This window comes from Callospermophilus lateralis, chromosome 16, assembly GCF_048772815.1.
Source record: "Callospermophilus lateralis isolate mCalLat2 chromosome 16, mCalLat2.hap1, whole genome shotgun sequence".
NCBI lineage: Eukaryota > Metazoa > Chordata > Mammalia > Rodentia > Sciuridae > Callospermophilus > Callospermophilus lateralis.
The window spans coordinates 82,878,740-82,902,656 of NC_135320.1; the positions used below are offsets into that span (position 1 = coordinate 82,878,740).

Here is a 23,917-nt window from a genome sequence, read left to right on the forward strand (position 1 = left end):
CAGTGGTGATGATGAATGCGGTTTGCAACAACTAAGCTCAACAAGAAATACTTCAATTAAGGGAAGACATGTATGAAAGCAACTGAAACAACGTGAAAAATTTAGAAATCAAAGAATTCATTTTGTTTCTCTGGAATATTCCATTCTCTGCAGCAACACTCTTCCTGACAATGCTGTGACTAAACCAGGAATTATTGGAGTTGCTCATTTTCATTTTTCTGGGCCCTTTACACTGTAACTTAACCTTTAGCTGTGGAAGAGTGGCCACCACAAACTCCCTGTAGCCATCAAAGTCCGCACACGGGTTGCCCATGAGGAAGAGCTCCTTCAGGTGGATGTTGCACTGCAAGGTCTTGACACTGCTCAGCTCTCCAATGAAGTTCACAGTCAAGTCAAGCTTTGCCAGCCCTTCACATCCTGTGGAGAAAAGGAAAGGAAGAAAGAAGAAAAGTCACAGTGTATTAAAATGTGTACAAAAAGCACATTACAGGTATAAGAATTACAATATTTTAAATCTGCTGATTAACTGCATTGCTTAACAAGAAGTGTTAAGAAGTACCAGCTCAAAGACTTAGTCTTGTTTCACTTTCCTATCTCCCCTTTTTTCCAACCCTCTGGTCCTCCGGCTAGGGCAAATCACCTTCCCTGTTCACCTCTTCAAGGCCCAGCCTGGGGACTGCTTAGATCTGGTCACTCCCAACATGAAGAAAGCCAAGGTGGTGGCTACAAGGGTGGGCATTACATGAGAGCAAAACTCCCCATGAGGAGGTCCCAAGGTCCCATCATAGAAGATGATGCCCAGCGACCATCATTTCACAGCCAGCCAATGCTACGTGAACTTGAATCAAATTCAAATTTGACTTAACTGTCTTCACTCACTCACATTCCATGAGAATTTGATAATTAGGAGTTGAAGTCTTCCCTCTGTCTCATCCTTGCTACTATGACCTTGGACAGGCAGGTTACAAGCCTTGGTCTCCTCATCTGCAGAATGCTAACGGTATTTGTAAATCCACTGGCATGTATTATTGTGAAGTTGAACTATGGTGATTCCTGTGAGGTGCTTAGCATGCTCTCCGACACTCAGAGGCCCTCAGGAAGACCAGCTGTGATGCAGCCACCCAGTGAGCACGCTTCTGATTATCACGTGGCTCCCTCAACAGGGCTCCCACGGGAAGCACTGTTTTCAGGAGCAGAGAGTTTGCAGTGAACTAACAAGAGCTGGGCTGGCCTATGAGGCAGCCATTAGGTCTGGTTCAGTGTCAGGCTGTCTCTGCCTGAGACCGGCTGGTGCTCCTGGGACTGACATGGCAGAGTCTCCAGCCTTCAATACTCGGGAGGTCCATCCCAGAAAACAGTAAAGATCTACCTGTCTGCACTTACTTCTTCAAACACCTACACACCACCCTTCCTTTATGCTCCCTGAGTATGTTGCTTTTTCTGTCTCTGTTTTGTGGCTATTTAAATTAAGAGTAAACTTTGGTTCCGGATAGCTTTACATCACCAATATAAACGCACTCCACACTGGTTCATCACTCTGCAAACTGCATCACCCTTGGTAAGGTTGTCCTCATTTCTGAAAGCTTTACAGTGGAACTGACTTCACTGAATGACAGCGTTCCTTCACCTGAACACTTTCTCGACTCTAGCACCTGACTCCCTTTATCCAGATTCCATGTTTTCTTATCTAGTCAGACCCCAAGCCAGTCTCCTCCAAAACCTAGTTGCACCTTGGTGTTCCCAGACCCAGATCTCACTCAGAGACCCATCCACCCACCCACCCACCTACCCACCCATCCATCCCTCCATCCATGCAGGAGTTACTGGGATCCTGCTCTGTACAAGTTACTCAGTCAAATCTTCAATATATAGTGATTTTTAAAATTCTTTTGTCTCTGGCCTCAAGTTTATCTAAGATACAGAAAGGAGACAGAGATGGGTATTCCAGGAATGAAAAATTAAATACACAAAGGCACCAGGAAGTGAGGAAGAACCCAGAAGTAGGCAGTGTAGACACTGTAAACCACCCTGGACCTACAGCCACTGGTTCTTCCTGCCCAGTCCCGACTCATTGCTCAACCTTTGTTCTTGGCTTCCAATCCCAACATTCTACAACGTTTTCTCCTCTTGAAGCAAGCAACAATCTTCACATTATCAAGACTAACAGAGCTTATTTTATCACTAAAAAAACAATTTACGGCATGTGGCATGAATGACCATGGATTCCCTTTCAAACCTCTCAACTGTCTTTCCTTGTTCTCCTTACACGGCCATCTTTTCCTTTCCATGTCTTGTAGGACTTCTCCAACTCTTAATTCTAACCTGACCCAATATTCTTCCACTGTCTTCCTGATGACAACAGTGAAGGTCACTGAGTTAACTAATCCCAGACTCTGAGGACTCCCACATGAAAACTCCATATTTGACCTTCCTGTTGAATGTCATCTTCCTATGTCAGAATTCCTGTAAGACACAGCACCTTCAACATATCCCAAACAGAACTCTCCTCACTTCTTCTCACTCTCCAGTCATCAATATAGTTTCTCTGTGTCTAAATTCTGTCAGCGTCACTAACATTTTTGTGTCAAATGTGAGTTTGACACCAAAGGTCTAATCATGAACTTGAAAACTTATTCTCTCACCACCTCATGTCACCAGCCAAACCCTCCCAGTCTTAACTCCTCAAGTCTTTTCATATACTTCCTGTCCACCCTAATTTTCTTACCTATACTTTAATTCTTGTCACCTTTTGCATGGAATATGAAAATAATCTCCCAAATCTATCCAATCTCAAAAATATAGGAAGCAAGGAAGAAGAGGAAATGGGAAAAAATCAGGAAAATGGAAGATAAAAAGTGGCGCATCCTATCCTATCATGCCATGAACCAGAGAAGAACACAGAGAAGGATAAGAGCCATCACAACACAGGGAGCTGATTGAAAGGGCTCCTTTGACCCGGACTGGGGCAATGTGATCAGCAAACAAAATGACAGTAACATTATCCACTGAATAAAACCAGAATCCATGAGTCCATACTGATATCAGGAACCATGAGTGAATAAGTAAATAATTAAATGGGAGAGAAGGCAAAGTTCTTTCTTAAGTAGAATGTCATCTCATAAACATAAAAGGAATGGCATAATTACAAGCCATTAATGAATGCTAAAACTACGTATGAAAGCATGATGAGGAATAAGATAGACACACAATGTCAGAGTATCTTCCACAAGTTACTCATTAATTACAACATGAAATGTAATGACTGTACAGTAGAAAAGTGTGGTAGACACAGCCTTTCCCTGTGGTAGACACGGCCTTTCCTTTCCTGGTGACTTGTCTATATTTCCGCATGACAGTCACTCTCTAGTGCACACATTACCACATTGTAATTCTCTGTATGCTATTTGCCATATCTGATATTCTTCCTTTTTTGCTTGACTGTTGACCTATCTCCCTCAGTTAGAATTCATGCTCCTTGCAGAGTGGGACCCTGTTTTGCATATGGCTTTATTTACTATGCAAAAAAGACTCCTTGGCATAGGGAGGCCTTAGAAATACTTGAGGAAGAAAGGAGAAGGGAGGAGCGAGAGAGGGAGGGAGTAAGAGAAGAATGAGGAAAGCCACAAAGAAAGGATAAATGGGTAACTGGGCAGATCAGTCAACAGGGAGGTCAGTTAGTTGCTCAGGTGAGAACTCAAGGAAATTCAACTTCAAAGATAAGGGAGCAGCAGAGGGAAAAGAAGGGAATTGACAAGGCTCAGTCTGGGTCAGATTCCGTCAGAGCCATCAGGTAAATATACTTTATCCTAAAAGTATATTTGACAAATATACTTTTAGGATAAGAAATAAATCAGCACACATTAAAAAAAAAAAAAAGAAAAGAAAATTACATGCCCAATTTGGAGAAATTGTTAAGCAAACTCTAATAGAATCATAAACTATTAAGTAACAGTGAAAATGATGGTTATCAAAGCTATATCAGGGCATGGGGGAAGCTTCAGATCTGAAGAAAGTGAAAAAAGATACAGCACTGCCCTGAGCTACAGTTACAACAGGGTACAAGGACAGACAGGAAGAATACACTCTAAAATGTCACCAATAATGATGGAACGAAGAGTACACTTTACTCTAGTTTCAAAACATTTGCAACATGGTTATATTTGATATTTTGAACATAAATAAACAAAAGGAAAAAATACATGAAATTGATAGAAAACTAAGGTGTCAGTCATCCTGGTGTCTTCAGGTGTCACAGATTCTAAGTCCTCGAGGCGTAGACTAGGTTAGTAACCACGTGGCTAATATACTGGTCCAGTGCTTACTCAGTATGAAGCCCTTTACACACAGTATCTTACTGAATCCTTAACCCTAATACTATGCCCGTGAGAGACAGAATGAGGGGTGCGGGGAGAGGGAGAGAGAGAATAATTTGTGTCAGATAGCTGAGTGTGGGTGCCTGGCTCTGAGAGGCTGCCATCTAGCGCTCCGCCATTCCTCATGGACAGCGGGCATCCATCCCTTCTCCCCTCCCTGTGCCTAGTCCTAGTGCCTTGCCTGCAGTAGACTGTGGCCACAGTGAAGTCCTGGGGCCTCTAGGCTGGGCCACAAGCTCACAGCTCACAGCTTCTGCTGGAGTTTCTGGAATAGTCGCCTGGGCAGGCCTGCTCCTGGAGTTACACTGGGACCTGTCAGAAGCCACGTGAAACATCTGCCTACCTTGAGCTCATGGTGCTGTGGGACCTGAGGCCCCTGGGAATCTCAAGGACAATGAGAAAGAACAAATTCTACATGTGTGCACAGAGGCCAAGAAGCAGCGCCAGGCAGGTAACCAAAACCAATCTTAGAAGTGGATTCTCTGACAGCAGGTGCTCTAGTGCTGCCAGAGACGCACGGGAGACCACCGGCCACCCTGAGGCACTGAGACAGATGATCAGAACTCTGAAACAAGTCAACTCGGACATTCCCGGTGATCCCACAGCTCCTGAATGGAGGAGTTGGGATTTGAGAAGCCTCTCTGAACTGGTACACTTGAGGGTCTCTGTGACAGTATTTATTACCAAATCATCATCATCATCTTAAAATTACCAAACTTAACTTTTGTAGAATACAAATTTGGGTCTACAAGTGAAGGCAGTTGTCACCACTCTGGAAAGGGTGGCCTGGGCAGGACAGGCCTGAGTTCCCAGTGGTAGAGAGGTCCAGGTCAGCTGGAGAGCAGAGCTGAGAGAGTGGAAGAGAGGAGGGGATGGATAGGGTTGGTTAATGGCTTAGTTGTCGTTAGATGGGAAAGGAAGTCCTGGAGCTATTGCACTATAGGATGCCTATAGATGATAATAATATGCTGTAGATATACATTTGTAAAAGCTGGAAGGAATTTTAAATAGGTTCACCATAATATAAAATTTTTTAAGGCAATAGATAAATTTACCTTAATTTGAACATTATAAAAGATAGACAAATATAAAAGGATGACACAGTACCCCATATATATAATTGTTATGTATCAGTTAAACTGTCAAAAATCATTATTAAAAATATTAATACCTGAAATGAATAAGAACAAACACTTATATACATTTCAGACTTTACTACATAGGTGATAAAAATTCAATAACTTCATATCTTCAAAAGTAACTAAGTGATAAAGGACAAAAAAACACAATGTCTATTAAATCAGTGAAAACACAGATAAATTTTAAAAGATATTGTCAGGACTATGACATAAGAGTCATGTCTTTCAGCATGTAGTTGCCAATACATAAAACTGAATTTTATTATTTTTTTAATTTTTTTGAGAGAGAGAGAGAAGAGAGAATTTTTTTAATTTTTATTTTTTAGTTTTCGGTGGACACAACATCTTTATTTTATTTTCATTTGGTGTTGAGGATCAAACCCAGCGTCCCACGCATGCCAGGCGAGTGCGCTACTGCTTGAGCCACATCCCCAGCTCCAAAATTGACTTTTAAATTGGCTGCCCCTCCCACCTCAAAATTTCATTTGGGGGAAGAGGTCCCAATCTGACACCTCTCCTCAAAGCACAGGTGATCTGCACAAAGCTAGTCAGAGCAGCTAGCATCATAATAGCAGATGTAATTAGTAACACTTCAAGTACTAAAATGTATAAAGTTTTTAAAAATACATCAATACATTTGAAAATGCAGTCATCAAATTATAAAAGTGTAGACTCAGCCACTGTATGAAGAATGAATATAAAGCCGCACATAAGCACAAGTAAGTCTCTACCTGTCTGAATGCTCCTTTTACACTGGCAGAAACGCTAGATGGATTTGATCAATGTAGAAAACGTATTTGCGTAGTCTGACTTAAGATACAGATTATATAGTATGACGTTTACTTTGGAAGACTCTGGAAGACATTTTAACTAAGAAAATAAAAACATTTTATCTAAGAAAAGGCTGATATTTGAAAGGGTCCAACAAGGTGAAAATCTCATCTATTTTTGTATTTTATAGATGAAGAACCCATGACCCCCCAAATGTCTATTATGTTCCTCAAAGTGATGAGCCTTAGCTTTCCTTCAACTCGGCCTGCACATAAGAAATCAGAGCACATTTGCCTCCTACAGATTCTTGTCCAGCTGGCCCGGTGGAGGACACCTGTCCCTGGAGTCAGGTGCTCCTGATTTCAGGTTAGTCCTAGCCTGTCTCCTGCCCAGCAGAGGTCCAGCCAGGATGACTGGCCCAGGGGTGGGATGGCAGGGGGGCACACACTGTCAGCAACCCCACCCCTACTTCCAGGTGGGAGAAAAAGGATGCAAAAACAGAACAGTTGATTTGACCCTGGTGACTCCTCAACAGCAAAAAGAGAAAAAAGGAAAATAAACAAGCTTTGTTTTGCATTCAAGAAAAGAAAAAGAAAAAGACTTATTTTTAAAAATCATACTGAGATTTACTCAAGTAGGCAGGCTGAGTGCAGATATCCATCTCCCCCCTCCAGCCTCAAACACTTCAAATTAAACAAAAAGCACATATTTGACATCAGATCAAATGCACCCTCCTTCTCTACCCCCCATCAAATATTTCCTTGAAGTATCCTGCAGCCAGTCCTTCCTCTTAGGGCAGGAAGGTAGAACACCAGAGGCACACCTGTCAGGTAGAGGCTGCGGGTGGACCACGGCCTGCAGCGACAGAACTCTAAACGAGAACAGTGACGATGCCGCCCTCTAGTGGTGGATGAACAAACCCACCACAAAACAAAACTCCAGGTCCTATAAGACAACCAGCCCTGGATAACCAGCCCCAAGCAACCTTTGAATTACTTCTCTGAGTTTTGGATTGAAATCTCACTGCCACAAGACACAGAGGAAATGCTGTCATCGCATTTGTTCATAGATAACATAGTGACAGGGCTGTAGTATTCACTGAGAGAGAGCAGTGATTCCATTCCCCAGGCAGAAAAAGCCAAAAAGGTAAGAAGACTCATCTTAGTTTTTGCACTGATACTGGGCTCAGGAGCTTCCTATGATGATTTTCTAGGTTTTGTGACTTAAATTTTAACAAGCAACTTATGATGCATATTTATGTCTTTGTTGATATTTAACCTTGATAGTCACATAAATCTCCATTTGGCACACTAGTGGGCCCTCGACAAAGCCCACCGCGATCTAAGTCAAGTCCTCCCAGTTGTAGCTACAGCCAGATGGGAGTCGTGGGGAGAGCAGCTTGCCTGCCTCTGCTCCAGGCCCTGGCTCTGAAGCAAAGCTGCCAGTCAGCATGCTCCACCCACCCAGAGACTGCAGCCTGCCAGGCCAGACAGAGCCTGGGCACAGCCCACACCAGTCACCACACAGCCCCAATCTTTGTGAGGATAATCAGATACAAAGTGTTACCACTAAGAGAAAAACAGCACAAAACTGAAGGCTGCAAATAAAACAGAAACCACAAAGGAAGAGGAAAGAAATTGAAAACAAAGAATGCCAACAAGTACCTAGAAAAAAAATTTTTAAGCTATCGCATCCATAAAGTAACAACAGACATCACAGAAAAGCGGCAACCAGAATTCAGCAGTGAATTCAGAAGAATAAAATTCATGGCCAAATGAAAGAGCCTGTTGTAAAAGAACTGAATTAGAAAATGAACAGGAGCTAATGTAAAATAATTATTCTGAAATTTAAATCTGGTGAAATATCCAAGACTGAAGAATAACAAAACAAAGGGATTTAAAATAAGAAATAAAGGTTAAAAGACATGAAATTTCAAGGTCAGTCTCAGCAATTTAGTAAGATACTCGCTCAAAAAAATAAATAAATAAATAAATAAATAAAACTTGTAGCTTAGTAATAAAGTACCCCTCAGTTCAATACCTAGTACCAAAAACAATGATGATGATTATGATGACTATGATCATAGTTACAAGTAAAAGAGAAAAAAAATTGTAGGTCCAATTAAGAACTGAGCATTTATCACAACCAGATCTACACTATAAGAAATTCTACAGGGTATCTTTCAGGCTGAAACCAACTCATACTAAGGGGTAATTCAAATTCACATGAAAAAATAAGATCTGACCTGGCTCAGCCATAGGGGGGCAGAGCCTTCCCAGGCCATGGCAGGAGAGTGGGGGTGCAGTCCCCCATGTGGGCTGCTCAGCGGCCTAGCCCAAGGCACTTGCAATGGGTACCCTGGCATCATAAAAGAGCTGCTACAAAGTCAATTCCATCTGAAAGTGCCACCAGAGGGGAATTCTTAAGTCTGTAGACATAGATTTCAAACAGGTAGAAGCATTTTTGAGAGTTCAGTCCAAAAAGCAAGGAGGGATCACATCTAAACTACTGTCATTTCCAAATTCTGGAAGATCCATAAGACAAAAATCTGAGAACCTAATGAACCAGAGCCATTGGAACAATGGACTTTGGGGCCTGAGCTGGAGAGTTGATGACAAGTTTGTCAGGGAACTTCATCAAACACGCCCCACTGCCACAACAGAGCTGGAACGTGGGAAAAGTGGACAGGGCAAAGCAAGCATTATGGAATAGTAGTCAGTGTCAAAGAAATGTGAAAAGTGACATAACAGGACTGTACAGACCCAGGTTCCACTCTTTCCCCATCACCTAACAACGAAACGGTCAGGAATCTGAACCTATGTCTGAAATTTGATAAGGTCAAGGTCAACAAATCCTAAGGAACCTTTCAGAGGTAGAAGAAAGTATCAGCACACTGATATAGCCACCCCAATAAAGATGATATAGGAAAAGAGTTGGATTTATTGTATTAAAGTGTCTGTAATTCCTCCCTCTGAAATTTAAAAACATATGTATCATGGTCCCCCAATAACATTAAATCCTCATATTCAAATCTTTTTAAAAAAGGATGCTCCATAATGGTAATTATATAGGTAAATATAAAAGGCAATAAAATATTTTTTCTTTCTATTTTTCTCCCAATTTATTTTTAAAAATGGCTACAAGAAGAAATAATTATAAATCTATGTTAATAGACATAATATATAAAGCTATAACTGACAAAAACAGCATAAATGAGGAGAGAGAGAAACATCTACATAGAAGCAATGTTTTGTATACTATTGAAATTCAGTTGCTGTGAATATAAACTAGATCATTATAAATTAAGATGTTAACTGTAATTCTCAGAGCACAACTGATAAAATAATATAGTAAAAGAAACAAAAAGGAAATTAAAACAATATACTGAATAAATACACTAAATATGACATTCATATGATAAAGAAACTAAAAAATGAAGGCAGTAATACAGAATCAGAGGAACAAAACAGACATGAATACATAAAACATAAATAGCAAATTTTAGATATAATTTCTACCTTATCACTGATTACATTAAATGTAAATGGATAAGACTCTCCAGTTAAAAGACAAAGATTTATGAGATGGGTTAAAAATAAAAACATGATCCATCCATATGCCAAAGACACACATAGATTCAAAGACACACATAGTTGTAATTTTAAAGAATGTTAAAAAGTATACCAATAAAATAGAAACCAAAAAGAAGAAAAAATAGAAGAGCTGGAGGGGTTATACTAATATCAGACAAAATACACTTTAAGGCAAAGATTATTATTAGCAATAATGAAAGACATTTATAATGATAAGAAGATCAATTCATCATGAAGATGAAACAATTAAGAGAGTGTACATTTCTAATAGCAGAGACCCAAATAACATAAGGCAAAAACTGACAGAACCGAAAGAGAAAATAATTCAACAATAATAGAGACCTCAATAACCTAGTTTTAATAACAGAACAAGTAAATAGAAAAGTAAATAAACTTTCAAAAAACAAGACAAACAAACAAAAAAGACTGGACCTAAATATTACTAGAATATTCCACCCAAGGAAAGCATAATATACATTGTGTATACTATGTGTGTATATGCATACATCCAAAATGTACAGGAACATCCTCTAAATTAGACAAAATATTAAGCTATAAAACAAGTCTCAATAAATTTAAGATGATTTAAATCATAGAAGGTATATTCTCTGACCCCCAGTAGAATGAAACTAAAAATCAATTAAAGAAAATAATTTGGGAAATTCATAAATATAGGGATATTAAACAATACTTCTAAATAAGCAATAGATGAGAGAAGAAGTCACAAATGAAGTCCCAAAATACTTTGAGATTAATTAAAAACACAACATACCAAAATTTAATGTAAATAAGGAAAGTAGTACAAAAGGAAATCACAGTTGTAAATTACCACATAGAAAAAAGAAGTATTGAATCAATAACCTAACCTTCCATCTTAAGTAATAAATAAAGAGAAAAATAAAAGTGAAAAGTGGAAAAGAGACAATAAAAATTATGGAAACAAACAAAATAGAGAATATAAAACAATAGAGAAAATCAGCAAAGCCAAAAGATTATTCTTTGAAAATATCAACTAAATTGACAGACTTCTAGCTTTACTATCCAAGGACAAAAGAGAGAAGACTCAAACTTGAAAATCAGGAGTGAAAAGGGGACACTACTATTGATCTTCCAGAAATAAAAAGGAATAGAATAGATAGAAAAATGTATGCTGATAAATGAGATAGCCTAGGTGAAATGGATGAATTCTAGAAAGAAAGAAACTATCATAGCAGACGCAAGAAGAAACAGAACACCTGAACAGGTCTATAACAAGTGAAGCCTTTAAATCAAAATCTTCCCACACAGGGCTTAACAGAGAACTTGCCTAGTGTGCCCAAGGCCAAGGGTCTCATTCCCAGCAAAAGGGGAAAGAAAGGAAGGAAGAGAGGGAGGGAGGGAAGGAGGGAGGGGAGGGGAGGGGAGGGAGAAAGAGAGAGAAAAAGAAAGAAAATTCTAAAAAATGAAAAAATCTTTCTACCTAGGACCAAGAAGGCTTCCCAGGGTATTCTACCAAATTAACACCATTTTTTTCACAAACTCTGCCAATAAAATAAAAAGAGAAGAAACAGTTGGAGTTCCTTCTATATCAGGTTCATATGATCCTGACAGGAGAACCAAAGGCATCTCATGAAAGGAAAAGCCTGGGCCTCATTAAGGTGATGGGGCCTTAAACCGGGCATCAGGAGAATAAAAAGGAACCCATCAGATGGTGGGCGACAGCTGCAATCCCCTATCTCATCAGGGTTTACAATACAGATGAGGTAAAGAAGGTCGACAATTCAACAGCAAAGGACCACCCAATTTACAAAGGGGCCAGAATTTTGAATAACCATTTCTCCAAAAATATATGAATGGCCAATAAGCACATAAAATGCTCAATATAATGAGTCATTAGGGAAATGAAAATCAAACCTGTTATAGTTCAGATCGGAGGTGTCCCCCAAAAGCTCAGGGATGAGAAAATGCAAGGAGGTTCAGATGGTGAAATGATGGGGTTATGAAAGCCTTAGTGTAATTAGAACATTAGTCCACTGACCAAGATCAACTAGCGGAAACTGTAGGCAGGCAGGTGTGACTGGAGAGTGGGTCCTGGGGGAATAAACGCCTTTGTCCGCGGTGCAGGGAGCTGTCCCTCCCTGCTTCCTGGCATGACATCCTGAGCCCTCTCTTCAACCACACTCTTCCACTGCACGGTCTGCCTCACCTTAGGCTCAGGGCAATGAAGCCGACTAAGGACTCAGACGTCTGAAACTGTAAGCCCCAAAATAAACTTCTCTAATTGTTCTTTTCAGGTCTTTTGTTCAGCAGCAGAGAAAAAGCTGACTAAAACAGAACCATAATGAGAGAGCACTTCACAGCCATTAGGAGGGCCATTATAAAAACAAAAATAAAAACAGAAAATAACAAGTGCTGGCCAGGATATGGATAAATTAGAGCCCTCGTAAATTGCTAGTGTGAATATCAAATAGGGCAACCACTTTGGGAAACAATTTGGTCATTCTTCAAAAAGTTAAACATAGAATTAGCAATGTGACCCAGAAATTCCATTCCTAAGTAACAAATTAATCAAAACCAAATGAATCAAATATCAAATTAATCAAAAACACATGTTTACATAGACACTTGTACATGCATGTTCATTGAGCTTTTTCATAACAGCCCAAATTAGAAGCAACCCAAATCATCATCAACTACTGGAAGAGGCAAACAAAATGTGGAGTATCTGTAGTATGGAATATTATTTAGCCATAAACAGAAATGCCGCACTGGAACATGCCAGGTAATGGAGGAACCCTGAAAACACTAGGCTAAATGAAAGAAGCTGGACATGAAAGACCACATTATTTTGTGATTTCATTTATATTAAATGTTCAGAATAGGGAAAAGCTATGGAGAGAGAGTAGATCTGAAGTTGCCAGGGCCTGGGGTACAGAGGAATGGGAAGAGAATGCTCGTGAACATGGCCTCTCTTTGAGTGATAAAAATGTCCTAGGGTGGACAGTGACGATGAGGGACCCCATGAACGCACCATAAACCACTGCACTGTGTGTTTAAAGTGGTGAATGTATGCCACGTGGATCATCTCAATTTAGAAAACAGTCCCCATATTTCAATTATGAGACACTGGAAGGGAAAAATACATTTTGATTCATTTTGAAATGATGAATCAGAGATGGAGCATAGATTAACTGTAAAAAATAAAACCATTAAAATGAGAACTTAATATGAAATACTATACTCAGACACCACAAGTGAAAAGAAAACTCTGTATATTAAAATGTAAGAATTCTACAGATCCTCATCATGACTTTAATAAATGAAAAGTAGTAGTTCAGGAGAAAATATTTGTAACATACATGACAATGGATTAACATCTGGTATGCACATTAGAGAGAAGGACAAAGTAAGAGAAAAGGTGGCAGGAGCTATGAAACATCATCTAATACACACTCGAAGAAGTATGGACACTCAGTGAACATCTGCAAGTTTCTAGGTAAGCTCAATAATAGTAAGTGAGCCACAAAATAAAACCATCACTTGACAACATTGTATTCTTGTCCTAAAACTATATCATTTGCAGAAAGCATCAGAGAAGTTGGGTAGAAGTGGGTGCTTGTACAGATGACCAGGGACAAGTGTAAGTTGGTACACTCTTGTTGGAGAAAAATTTGGCAGTATATTCTAAAATATGTATATTTAACCCAGAAATTCCATTTCTAAATAAAATCCTTGAAAAACCCTGTGCCCATGCATAGGGAGTGAAAAGCGGAAGAATGCCCACTGCAGCCAGGCTTCTTACAGAGAAATGCCCGGAGCCCCCCAGCGTCCACTGCAGACAGATGGTTAGATAAGTCCGTCTCCAGCCATCCCACTACACACCCCGTGTCCTTTCCCGAATGCCTGGTGAGCAAGGGAATGTCCTGGGAGAAACCAATTCCCAAACAGTACTGTAGTAGGACCCCGGTGAGGGAAAGCAAAATGAAGCCAACCACCCGCTACTCACCAGAGCACCCGCCCTCCCGGGGGAGGCTCTAGGTTAGGAAGGGGGGAGCACTCCCAGGTTTGAAATTTATATAACACTTTACTGTTTGAAGTTTTACAAGAATTAACAAAGATTTATATACGATATACAGCTAAAAGTATGCTTACAGTTTATGTAATATTCTTTAATACTAGTTTAAAATGTAATACTCTTTAATACTAATTTAAAACTTTGATTTAACTCATAAATAAAAGAAAATTCTTACCTTCCAAATTTTCAATTTTTTCAATGTTGTTTAAAGCTAAATTCAAATATTCAAGCTTCTTGAGTTTGCTAACATTTTCTGAAATATACAAAAATGTAATCAACCTTCAAAATAAAAGACATTTTTACAAATTTACTATGAAAATGATAAGATCGATGGATTATTATTATGGTTATTAAAATCATGCTGTAAAATACTAGATATCCTCACTGTTAAGCCACAGCTGAATTGGGTTTCTTTTACTTAAAGCCAAAACCATCCTGATACAGGACTATCTTTTTTAATAAATCTGAATGCCCATATAGACAAAACAACAAGTAGAAACAAGCCCAGGAACCACGGTAGAATGGGACTTTTAAAAACAGCTAATAAGACAGCAGGTATTGCCGAGTGCCTGTTATGTGTCACTCAATGTTATAATCACTCTGCATATATTATCTAATCCCCATAATAACCCCGTGAGGTGAAATCTATTGCTGTCTCCCTTTTACAAATGAGAATACCGAGGTACAGAGAATTAATCCATTTGTCGAAGGTTACATGGTACAACCAGGAAATTTGACTCCGCAGCTTGGCACTAAATCATTACACTGTGCCTTGAAAGAACAGTTCTTTCTAAGATGACATGAATGATGAAATTCCTGCTAAGGAATGTGAGTTTCGGACACCCTCACTTAAATAATGTCTTTTCTGCCCATTTCTCAGGGTTACTATGAAAACCCAACATGATGATTTATAATCATCACTCTTGTCATCATTAATAGCTCATCTAAAATTTATAAAACCTCATATATTTGTTCTCATGGACCTGAGAGTAACACTTCAGAAATTGGGGCCTCAGTCTACTCGTGTTTTAAAGTGAGGATTTGCGGATAAACCAAGTTTCTCTCTGCAATTATTCAAGTAATACTAATGTTTACAAAAAGCTCCCTAGCAACGGCTGAGCATTCCACAGTCAACAGATTTGGAGGTGTCTACGTGCCAAGAATTATGATAGACAGAATGTCTAGCCTGCATCCTGAACAAAAATACCCAGTGTCATCCTTGTTAAAATAGCCACCCACACGAAAACACCTGTCCCAAGAAGAACTCCCTTCCCCTCCTTGGTCTTTGTCATTTGTATAGTCCTCCAACTGCTGCAAAGTCACCTGATAGGAATAACCATAGATTTGTTCAGGAAGAATTTCTTCAAATAACTCATCAAGAACCAAGGGAACAGGTTGGTCAGGAAAAAGAAAAACGAAAAAAAAAAAAAAAAAAAAAAAGCCTCCATTAGGAAAAATGACGAGGCCCTCTGAGGAAGCGGGAAGAGGGAGTTTCAGCCCTAATATGTGAAAGCAGTTATCACCCACTGCACAAGCATCAACTTGGAGGGGGACAGGTGGAAGAAGCTCTGCAGACCCCCGCTTTCTGAGACCTGTTGTGAAGTTGGGCACTAGAGCCGCCCCCACAGGTTCTGCACTTTAAAGGGACCCCAGATGGTCCTCAGCTCACACTTGGATCAGCGCTGCTTCGAGCTTCCTCCACAGCCCATCTGCATCTCCCAGCAGTAACAGAGCTCTAGGAAAGAAACTGTTTCACAAACTTCTACCTCAAAGGCACAAGATTTGAATCCCAGAGAAGTAGTTTCGCTTGCTAAATAAGTGCCTAAATGCCTATGGGTGGAGCAGCACTGAAAATCCCCATTATTAGGATTTAAAAGAGTGTTTAATTTAAGAATACTTTGGAAGCAAAAATTTAAGCTTTCTCACAGCTCTGAAAAGGCATGAAATACTATGCTACTAATTAGTAATTGTGATGGACCCAGCTGTGGAGATTAAAATTCGGGAACTCTTTTAGATGTGTACAATTAGGACTGCTCTTCAACAGCCCGTGCAGAAAAGCTGGTGGTGTTCTGTAAGAGTCTTTTTAATTGAACAATATGCCAGAGTTTCTAATTTCTGGTAAAGTAAAAGATGCCGAAAATAATTATCTGAAGAAATATAGAGTTTTAGTAAATCTTCCAAAAATGAAGCAAATCTAGGGTTTTTACAATCCCAGAGCCAGTTTTCAATGATCCATAGGGTTTCTTGACCTCAGCAGTGCTGACATCTTGGACTGGAAATTTTTGTGGGGAGCCGCTCTGAGCATGGTGTGATGGATAGCAGTATCCCTGGTCTCTCCCCCTAGATGTCAGTAACACCCTCTACATGACACACACACACCTCTGAAAACCAAAATGTCTCCAGACTTTGCCGAATGCCTCCTGTTGAGAAGCACTGCATGTCACACTGAGAGTTGACGATGAACTTGAAGCCTGACCTCTGGGCTCCAGTGCAGAGCAGGGGTGAGTACTCTCTGCCTCAACTGGTTCCAGCCCTTTTCCTCCAACTGCTTTACCTTCTCCTCTGCTCCACCTTCACTGGGCTGGCTGGGGTAAATGATAACAGCACAGCAGCTGTCATCTAAGAAGAGCACGTAGCTCGTGGTGAGCCTGGCACCAACTTGTGTGTTGGGTATTATTACCCCAGTTTTATGGATGACAAAACTGAAACACTACCTGACTTGTCTAATTTCACACAGCTGATAAGTGGCAGAGGCAGGGTTCACAGTCAGATCCACCTGATGCCAGAGCCTGGGCTTGCTTTTACCACCAACAGTGCTGCCAACACTCGACCTGTTTCCAAGTGGCAAGACCTCCATTAACGTGACCCCAGGGGCTTCTCTTTTCTGTGCTCCTTAATTCTTATGGGGGTAGAGCAGGAGTGCTGGGAGTGGGGGAAGTTCCCGTTTATCTGATGGTAAACTGGAAGAAGAAACTGGGCGTGTTCAGTCCCACACTCTTTCCTGGCTTCTGGGATTTTTGTCAGCAGAAAAGCACATGGTCCGACACCCTCTTGCCATAAATCACAGGCATTCATGGATCAGGGAAATCTGTGGTTGTCCAATCTTGCATGTGGCAAGGTGGATAAGTTTATTTGGGGGGCTGTATTAGCAACCCTACGTGGCTGCAAGTCTAATCCACATTCTTCCAAAAGCTTCATTAGTTGTAATACTAGTGTTTGATTTTCATATCCCTAACCCTGCATTTACCTCTCATTTTCATTCTAAACTAGAACCCCTTCAATGTCTGATACTGAGCAAAGCCTTGCACACATAGGATGCAGCAGAATTAACCATCACAGTCTGTGGTAACCTAAGTAGGACATATTGAGTCCCACATAATCCTTTTGGTTTCCCAGAGTGACATAAAATGTCTGAGTTGTATCTTCCTCCCTTGTAAACGTTTTAAAGAATCGGGTTGACTAATGCGTTCCTCACATTTAACTCATCTCCCAACATGTTGTTGTCTTTCAGGCAACAAGAGCAATTACACATGGCAAGTTCAGGGACACATTCCAACACTTCTCCCAAGAGATGGCTAGCCCAATCCCCTAATGCTCTTTTTCATTTACTGTCTCCCTCTAAGAATAACACTGCATTTTCCAGAATTCTCCCATTCAAAATGCTAAAACATCATTAGAACAACGTATTGAAACTTACCAATTTTTCCAATGAGGTTATTTTGAAGATAGAGAATTTTTAAATCCCGGCACCATTTGTCAATATGTTCTAGCTTTTCTATTTCTTGCTGATGCAAGGAGAGTTCCTCCAGAGAAAAAATTACACACTCATTGTGTTCCGCATTCCGCCTGATGAGATCTTCCGTGACTGAAAGAAAATTTGTTGCATGCTACATTTCCAACCCCATTGTCCGTCATCGGGTTATTATATTCTTAATGCATTATTTTTTCTTTGCAGTTAAATGTCTATTTGCCAGGCCCAAGAGATTTTCAAAAGAAATGAGATCAGAAAATTGATGCCCCCTCCTAGAGTTTCCATGATGCCATCATGTGAGTCAGAGGGAAGAAAGAGATGTGATGGTGTCTTAGATCACATTTGCATTGGCCTGTGTGGGGTCTCTGTATCTTTTACTGTGTGGATACAGACAGAGTTGGCAACTTATGACTATCAGGGTGCTGCTATGGCCTCTCATGGTGGCACCATGTCAAACCAGATGAGACCCCCTAACTGACCTGAGACAGAACAAGTTCCACCCAGAGGCAGGCTGGCTGACAAGGAGGAAATAGGAGAATATCTCCCATCATTCAATAAGGAGGAGCCATTTACTCATTCATTTAGCCAACATTTATTAATTTAAGTTCAGCTTAAGGGAAAGGAAAAGAACAATTAAGTCTTAGATTACAATCTTATAAAGTAAGCAATACTTAGTTTGCTTTCAGGAGGAATAAAATGCTGCTCAGAGGAGGAGCAGAGTTGCTTCCGCTTCCTAATAAGAATGAGGTATAGCCTGGGGCTTCTTAGACTAGGAAGATCAAGAATAGGCACCAAGTGGCTGGGGACCATACCATGCTCCCCTGCTGGAGCCAGGAATGAAATCATGGATCATCTTTATAAGATGCACCAAAGTCAAAGAGGCAATGACAATGGAGAAATACTGCTATCCTAGTGCTGTTAAAGATGTTACTCCTGGGTGCAGTGGTGCACATCTGTAACCCCAGCAACTCGGGTAAGACAGGAAGATCACAAATTTGAGGCCAGCCTCAAAACTTAGCAACTTAGCAAGACCCTGGCTCAAAATAAAAAATGAGAAAGGCTGGGGATGTGACTCATAGTAAAGCATCCCTGGGTTCAATCACCAGTGCCAGGGGGAAAAAAAGATGCTATCAATATAATTGAAGCCTCACTTTTTAAGCAGAATACTGCTTGCCCATTCTAGGGGACAATAAAGACTTCTTCATTGTCAGTTTCAGGGTGTCAGGCACTACTCTAAATGCTTTGCATCTATTAAAGTGTGAATATGTAGAATTATTATTTACATTTTCAGTTGAGGAATCAAAGGACAGAGTTTGAGTAACTTGCTTGAGCCTTGGCAGTCAGTGCCAACTGAGTTTTAAATGTGGAGTCCAGAGCCAGGCCTGGTGTTCCCAAGTTCTCTGCTGTGCCACTTCAACATGAGCAAATAAAAGGCATTTGAGATTCCTCAGCTTCCCGAATATACAGATTCAGCTAACTGAGGCATGTTCTCCACAGCACCTTTGGCTGCCCCACCTCTATATCACATCCTTAAAAGTGGAGTTTGTCCTTCTTTTTAAATGTAAAAACATGTATGAATCAACCATTTGTGTGCAGTTAAGTGTACTTAGGTACTTCTGTGGTAGGAGAGAGGGTGCTGCAATGACAGTTATTTAGGAAAAAAGACAAAGGGACTGTAGAGGTACCGAGATTAAAATACCATAAGTAAGGAATGTTACAGCTGCTCTAAGCTTTGGCTCCACTGATAAGCAGAGACGGCTGTAAACCTGGCCTGGGAAGGGACTCTGGCTGCAAAGGAGGCTGAAGGGTAGCAGCCACGAGCCCTGGCTTGCTGGGACCCCTATAAGGTATACTGTGCAGTCCCGGAAATGCCACCACTAGTTCATAGGGCAAGTTACACATAGTGTTCTATTCAAGGAAGAAAAAAAAGCAAAAACACAAAAAACAAAACTTCTTGAAACTAAATCTGAAAAGTATTAAAACTACCCCCTCCACACCAAGTTAGTTCTAACAGTTTTAATCAACTGATAATGAGTAAATGAGCAAAGCAATTTGAGAATATGATAAAGTTACTATGGATTTAAAATGAATTCTCTATCTGTAATTTATCTACAAAAATAATTCTCTTCTCAAGGATGTAATGTGGGTTAAGGGTTTGAAATGGCACAACCAATATTATCTGAACAATCTTAATGAAATGTTGCAGATACTCATTTATCAGATTTCCAGTGCCTAATGGTGTGTAGCTACAGAACCCACCATCATACATGAGCATGGGCTCTGGATCCAGCCAGGGGTGGGAAGAGAAGTGAGGAGTAGACCAAAGATCCAGCTCTCCCCAGGCCAACTCCAAGGAGTCTGAGAAGCTTAAATTAAATGTAGTCTTCAGGGTTATTATCAAGGCCTACTCCCCAAGAGAGAAAGAAGTACTTTATTTAGCAGTTTTATTTATAACTTGGCACATGGACCTTTACATATATTCTTGCCCATATCCTGGTTGAGGCCTAAGTTTGGCATTCCTATTGAAGTTGTTACCTTCTTCATTTGAACTCCAAAGGAGCTGCCATCCATGATTGGATCCAATGTGTTTGGGGGAATTCTGGTAGCATCTCAAGCATCACCTGGTCTCTGGCCTTGAATGGTCACATGAGCACCCACACACCCTTCTTGGCTCTTGGGGGCCACTAAAGGTATCAACCACAGGCTTCCCTAGCTCTATAGTCTTAAGACTTTTCCAATCTGTTTAACCATGAAGACTTACAGGCCTGACAAAGCCCTACTGGTACCAAATATCATTCCACATTTTCTTGCTAAATCCTCAAAATTTAAGAAACTCTTTTCATCTACTATTATATGTGTAAAACTGATCATTTGCATGCAATTATCAAATCATCCCTTTCAGAGGCATGCAGATATCAGAAAGGAGTTGTGTTGATCTCTGTCTCCTAATCATGAGATTTAAGATGTTAAAAAGTCGCTATTAGATTAAAAGGGTGGGGTAAGGATATCCCAGAGCATGGATAACTAGTTCCTATGCACACAAAGGAGAGGAGGGCAGGTTGCCCAGAAGCAGCAAGCAAACACAATTCGGATAGACTTGGAGAAGCATAGAGGAAGGGAGAGCCACAATGGTAGGAAACCTCCCGATGGCCCTTTTCTGAACTCTTTGATAATAAGCAAAGTGCTGTGTGGCATATGGTTTTACAGCACTCAGGAAACTGCTGTTACACAACACCACTTCACCTGCAATGGCAAACATCAGTTCAAAAACCAGAGTCCCCAAGAAGAAATTTGCAAAAATATCTACATGGTGTATGGAGATTATAGCATTTCACACTTTTAAATGGGAAAGCATTTTGCAGTTTTGCATACTAATCTAAAGCAAACATTCTTTAACTCCAAGGAACACTGTCACCTTTAGAAATTCCTACTCTGCATAATGCAGTACTACACTTAGGTGAGATCACTCTAGGAATTTAAACATTCTTGGGAAGCATTAGTATGCCATCATAAGACTGTTTAAAGAGAGATGGTATTACAATACTTGTTTGATGGTAAAGAATGTACAAAGGGACTAGATGAAACGTTCCTTCACTTTCTTATTTTAGAAAAATTCAAATAACAAAATACAAGAGTCAGATTGACTCGGAGAAGTATCATGTTTTATAAATAGCCATATTTTTCATTGGATTAGAATAAAATCAACCAATATGAGTCTAGCATATTGTGCAGTATTGTCAAACATCATGAAAGACCTAGCAGATACACATGTGAAATAGATATTAAATAGAAATAAAGGAGTTACAAATAGGAAGTTTACCTTTTGTAGTATCTAAACTTTTTTAACCATTTCAAATGGAAACTTTAAAAAACAGAATTACATATTTGCCCTATCTTTTCTTACTAGCTCAGGGTCATACTCATGAGCATCAGGAGCATACTACTGACCCAGTGATACCTTTGGGAGCTATGCTGTACAGGGTGCTATTAAGGAGCACAACATGCAATGGGGGAGGACAGAAGCATCCAGGAAGAGTGATAGACAGAAGGGAGGGTGGGCAGTGCTATTGAGTCAGAGGAAGGATGTCAGAAGAAGGTTGTAGGGGGTGAAACATGAGCTAAATCAGGAAATGAGAGTAGATGTTTACTAGAAAAAAGAAATGAGGAGGGCAGCGCAGGCTATCTTGGATGATACAACCTGCTGCCCAGTCTCCCCTTCAAAACTGAGTCATTCCCCTCGATGCTGGGAGTGTCCACCTTGTTCCAGAGTCAACTCAGCTAAAGAAGCACACCTCCACCAAGGTCCCATCCTTTTCCAGGACAGCCCTATTCAGAGAGGGTTGTGTGGCTCTAAAAGACCAGCCCTTCCTCAGAACTTGGCAAGTCAGTAGGTCCATCCTGAGTTTAGAGCTCCTGGGGTGGGTTAGCTGAGGCCTTCTTTAAGGTCCAAATTCCCCAAGAGCACTCCCTCACAGACCTCCTGCATGCCAATCTCCATCTGAAAGTCTGCTTCCTGGAAGAATTGACCCCAGAAGAGATCCATGAAAGCTGATGGTCACTAAGATGGGGACTTGTAGTTAGATCGCTTGCTACAGGAATGTCAATATGGACACTGATGGTCAGTGGAACATAGTGCCTAGCCTGAGATAGCTAGTCATCATCAAGGCTGAGTGGTGTGGAAAAGAGATGAGAGAGCAGCTGGAGGGAATGCACTAGTGTGATACAGCAGACATTAGAGAAATATAGGGAAAACAATAGGCCAAGGGACAGTGGTATTGGGCAGATTGAGGCTACAAACATTGGTAATGAAAGACTGAGATGCTAATTGGTTACTAAAAGCTAAATGTAAAAACCAGAGCACTGCAGTGGTAGCATATGATGAGGTTTTCATTTTGGAACCAGAGGGCAGAAAAAGCATAGGAGCAAGGCCAGACCAACTGTAAGACTAGCAGAGAATTTAGGCACCAGATATAATAGAGTCATAGGATAGGATTTATCCTCACAGCCTGAAATAACTTAAAATCCAGACAAAATGTATGAAAGTAATTTTTTAAAACACCGGTCTTCAGGAAATCAAGAGGAAAATTAGCATTTTGAACAGAATGAAAAAATGGAAAAAATAGCATATCAAAATTTATGGGCTACAGCTACAAATTTATAGCACCAAATGCCTGTAGTAAGAAATGAGAACAGTTGTGAACAAAAGCTTTCACTTTAAGAAACCAGAAAGAACAAATTAAATCTAGAATGAGCAGAAGAAAGTAAATAAAAGATTATAACAGCAATCAATAAAATGGAAAGCCAAAAATAGGCAAAGCCAATAAATATTAAGATTTAAGAAAATAAAATTAGGTAAACTTCTACCCAGTAAAAAAGAAAGAAAAAAAGAAATGAAAGAAAGAAAGAAAGAAGGAAGGAAGATATGAAATGCCAATATCAGGAGTGAGAAAAGTGATGTCCTATCCATTGTACAGATGTTAAGAGGACAATAAAGGAATAATATAAATGATTTTATGCAAAAAAATCAAGAACTTACATTAAATAGGTAAATTCCTCAAAAGATAAAAACTACCAAAGCTCACTAGGGAAGAAATGGGCGAGCTGCAAACCCTCTGCCTTCCAAAGTAATCAGATATGCAGTTAAAACCTTCCCACATAGAAGGCACAGCGGTCTGCACTGATACACACTACCAAGAATTCAAGGAAAAACTAATATGCTATACATCCCAACCCTTCTAGAAAAATTGAAGTGTTAGCATGATATGGAGGCCATTTATAGGGAAACATGGGGGAGATGCAATGTGTGAGAGGGATTGCAGGGGAGCAGCAGGGAGCACCACCCTCTCCACCTGAACCACTCAAATCTGTCCATCTGCCCTGATTCCTCAGGGGGCAGTGTGGTGCAATGCAGGGTCCAGAAGGCATCTTTGGGAGAATGCATGTAAAACATTTAACCAGGCCTGGCACACAGTGAGTACTCAAAAGAGGAGTAGACATTTGTCCTGCTGCCAGGACTTGGGTTTAGACCCATCTCTCCCACTTGAACTCCTACATGGCCAAGTCATGTCTCGGAACAAAACTCTTCGGTTTCCCTGTCACTCTTTTGTGAATTTAAAATCTTGCAGATTTCTATATTCTCAGTATAATCTCCAAAATCTGTGTGACTTGAGTCCCACTGGCCTTTTCCTGGGGATTTCCATTATCTCTGCCCTCCATCTTTTTTTGTTTTTCCTATC

At 40.3% G+C, this 23,917-nt stretch overlaps 1 protein-coding gene and 1 pseudogene across 3 annotated transcripts in view; one reads left to right on the top strand and one right to left on the bottom strand.

The window, feature by feature from the left end:
• Positions 1-23,917, bottom strand: part of Dnaaf11 (dynein axonemal assembly factor 11) — an 83,422-nt gene that overhangs the window by 58,342 nt on the left and 1,163 nt on the right. For 2 of the 3 annotated variants that reach the window (XM_076836147.2, XM_076836146.2), the window contains exon 1: positions 245-313. In XM_076836147.2, the coding sequence (XP_076692262.2) occupies positions 245-313 (69 nt within the window). Of the gene's footprint in view, positions 1-244; positions 418-14,105; positions 14,184-17,627; positions 17,796-23,917 lie in introns of those variants that run through there. The other variant, XM_077105586.1, reaches the window with a different exon arrangement.
• Positions 8,633-9,185, top strand: LOC143382324 (COMM domain-containing protein 1 pseudogene; annotated as a pseudogene).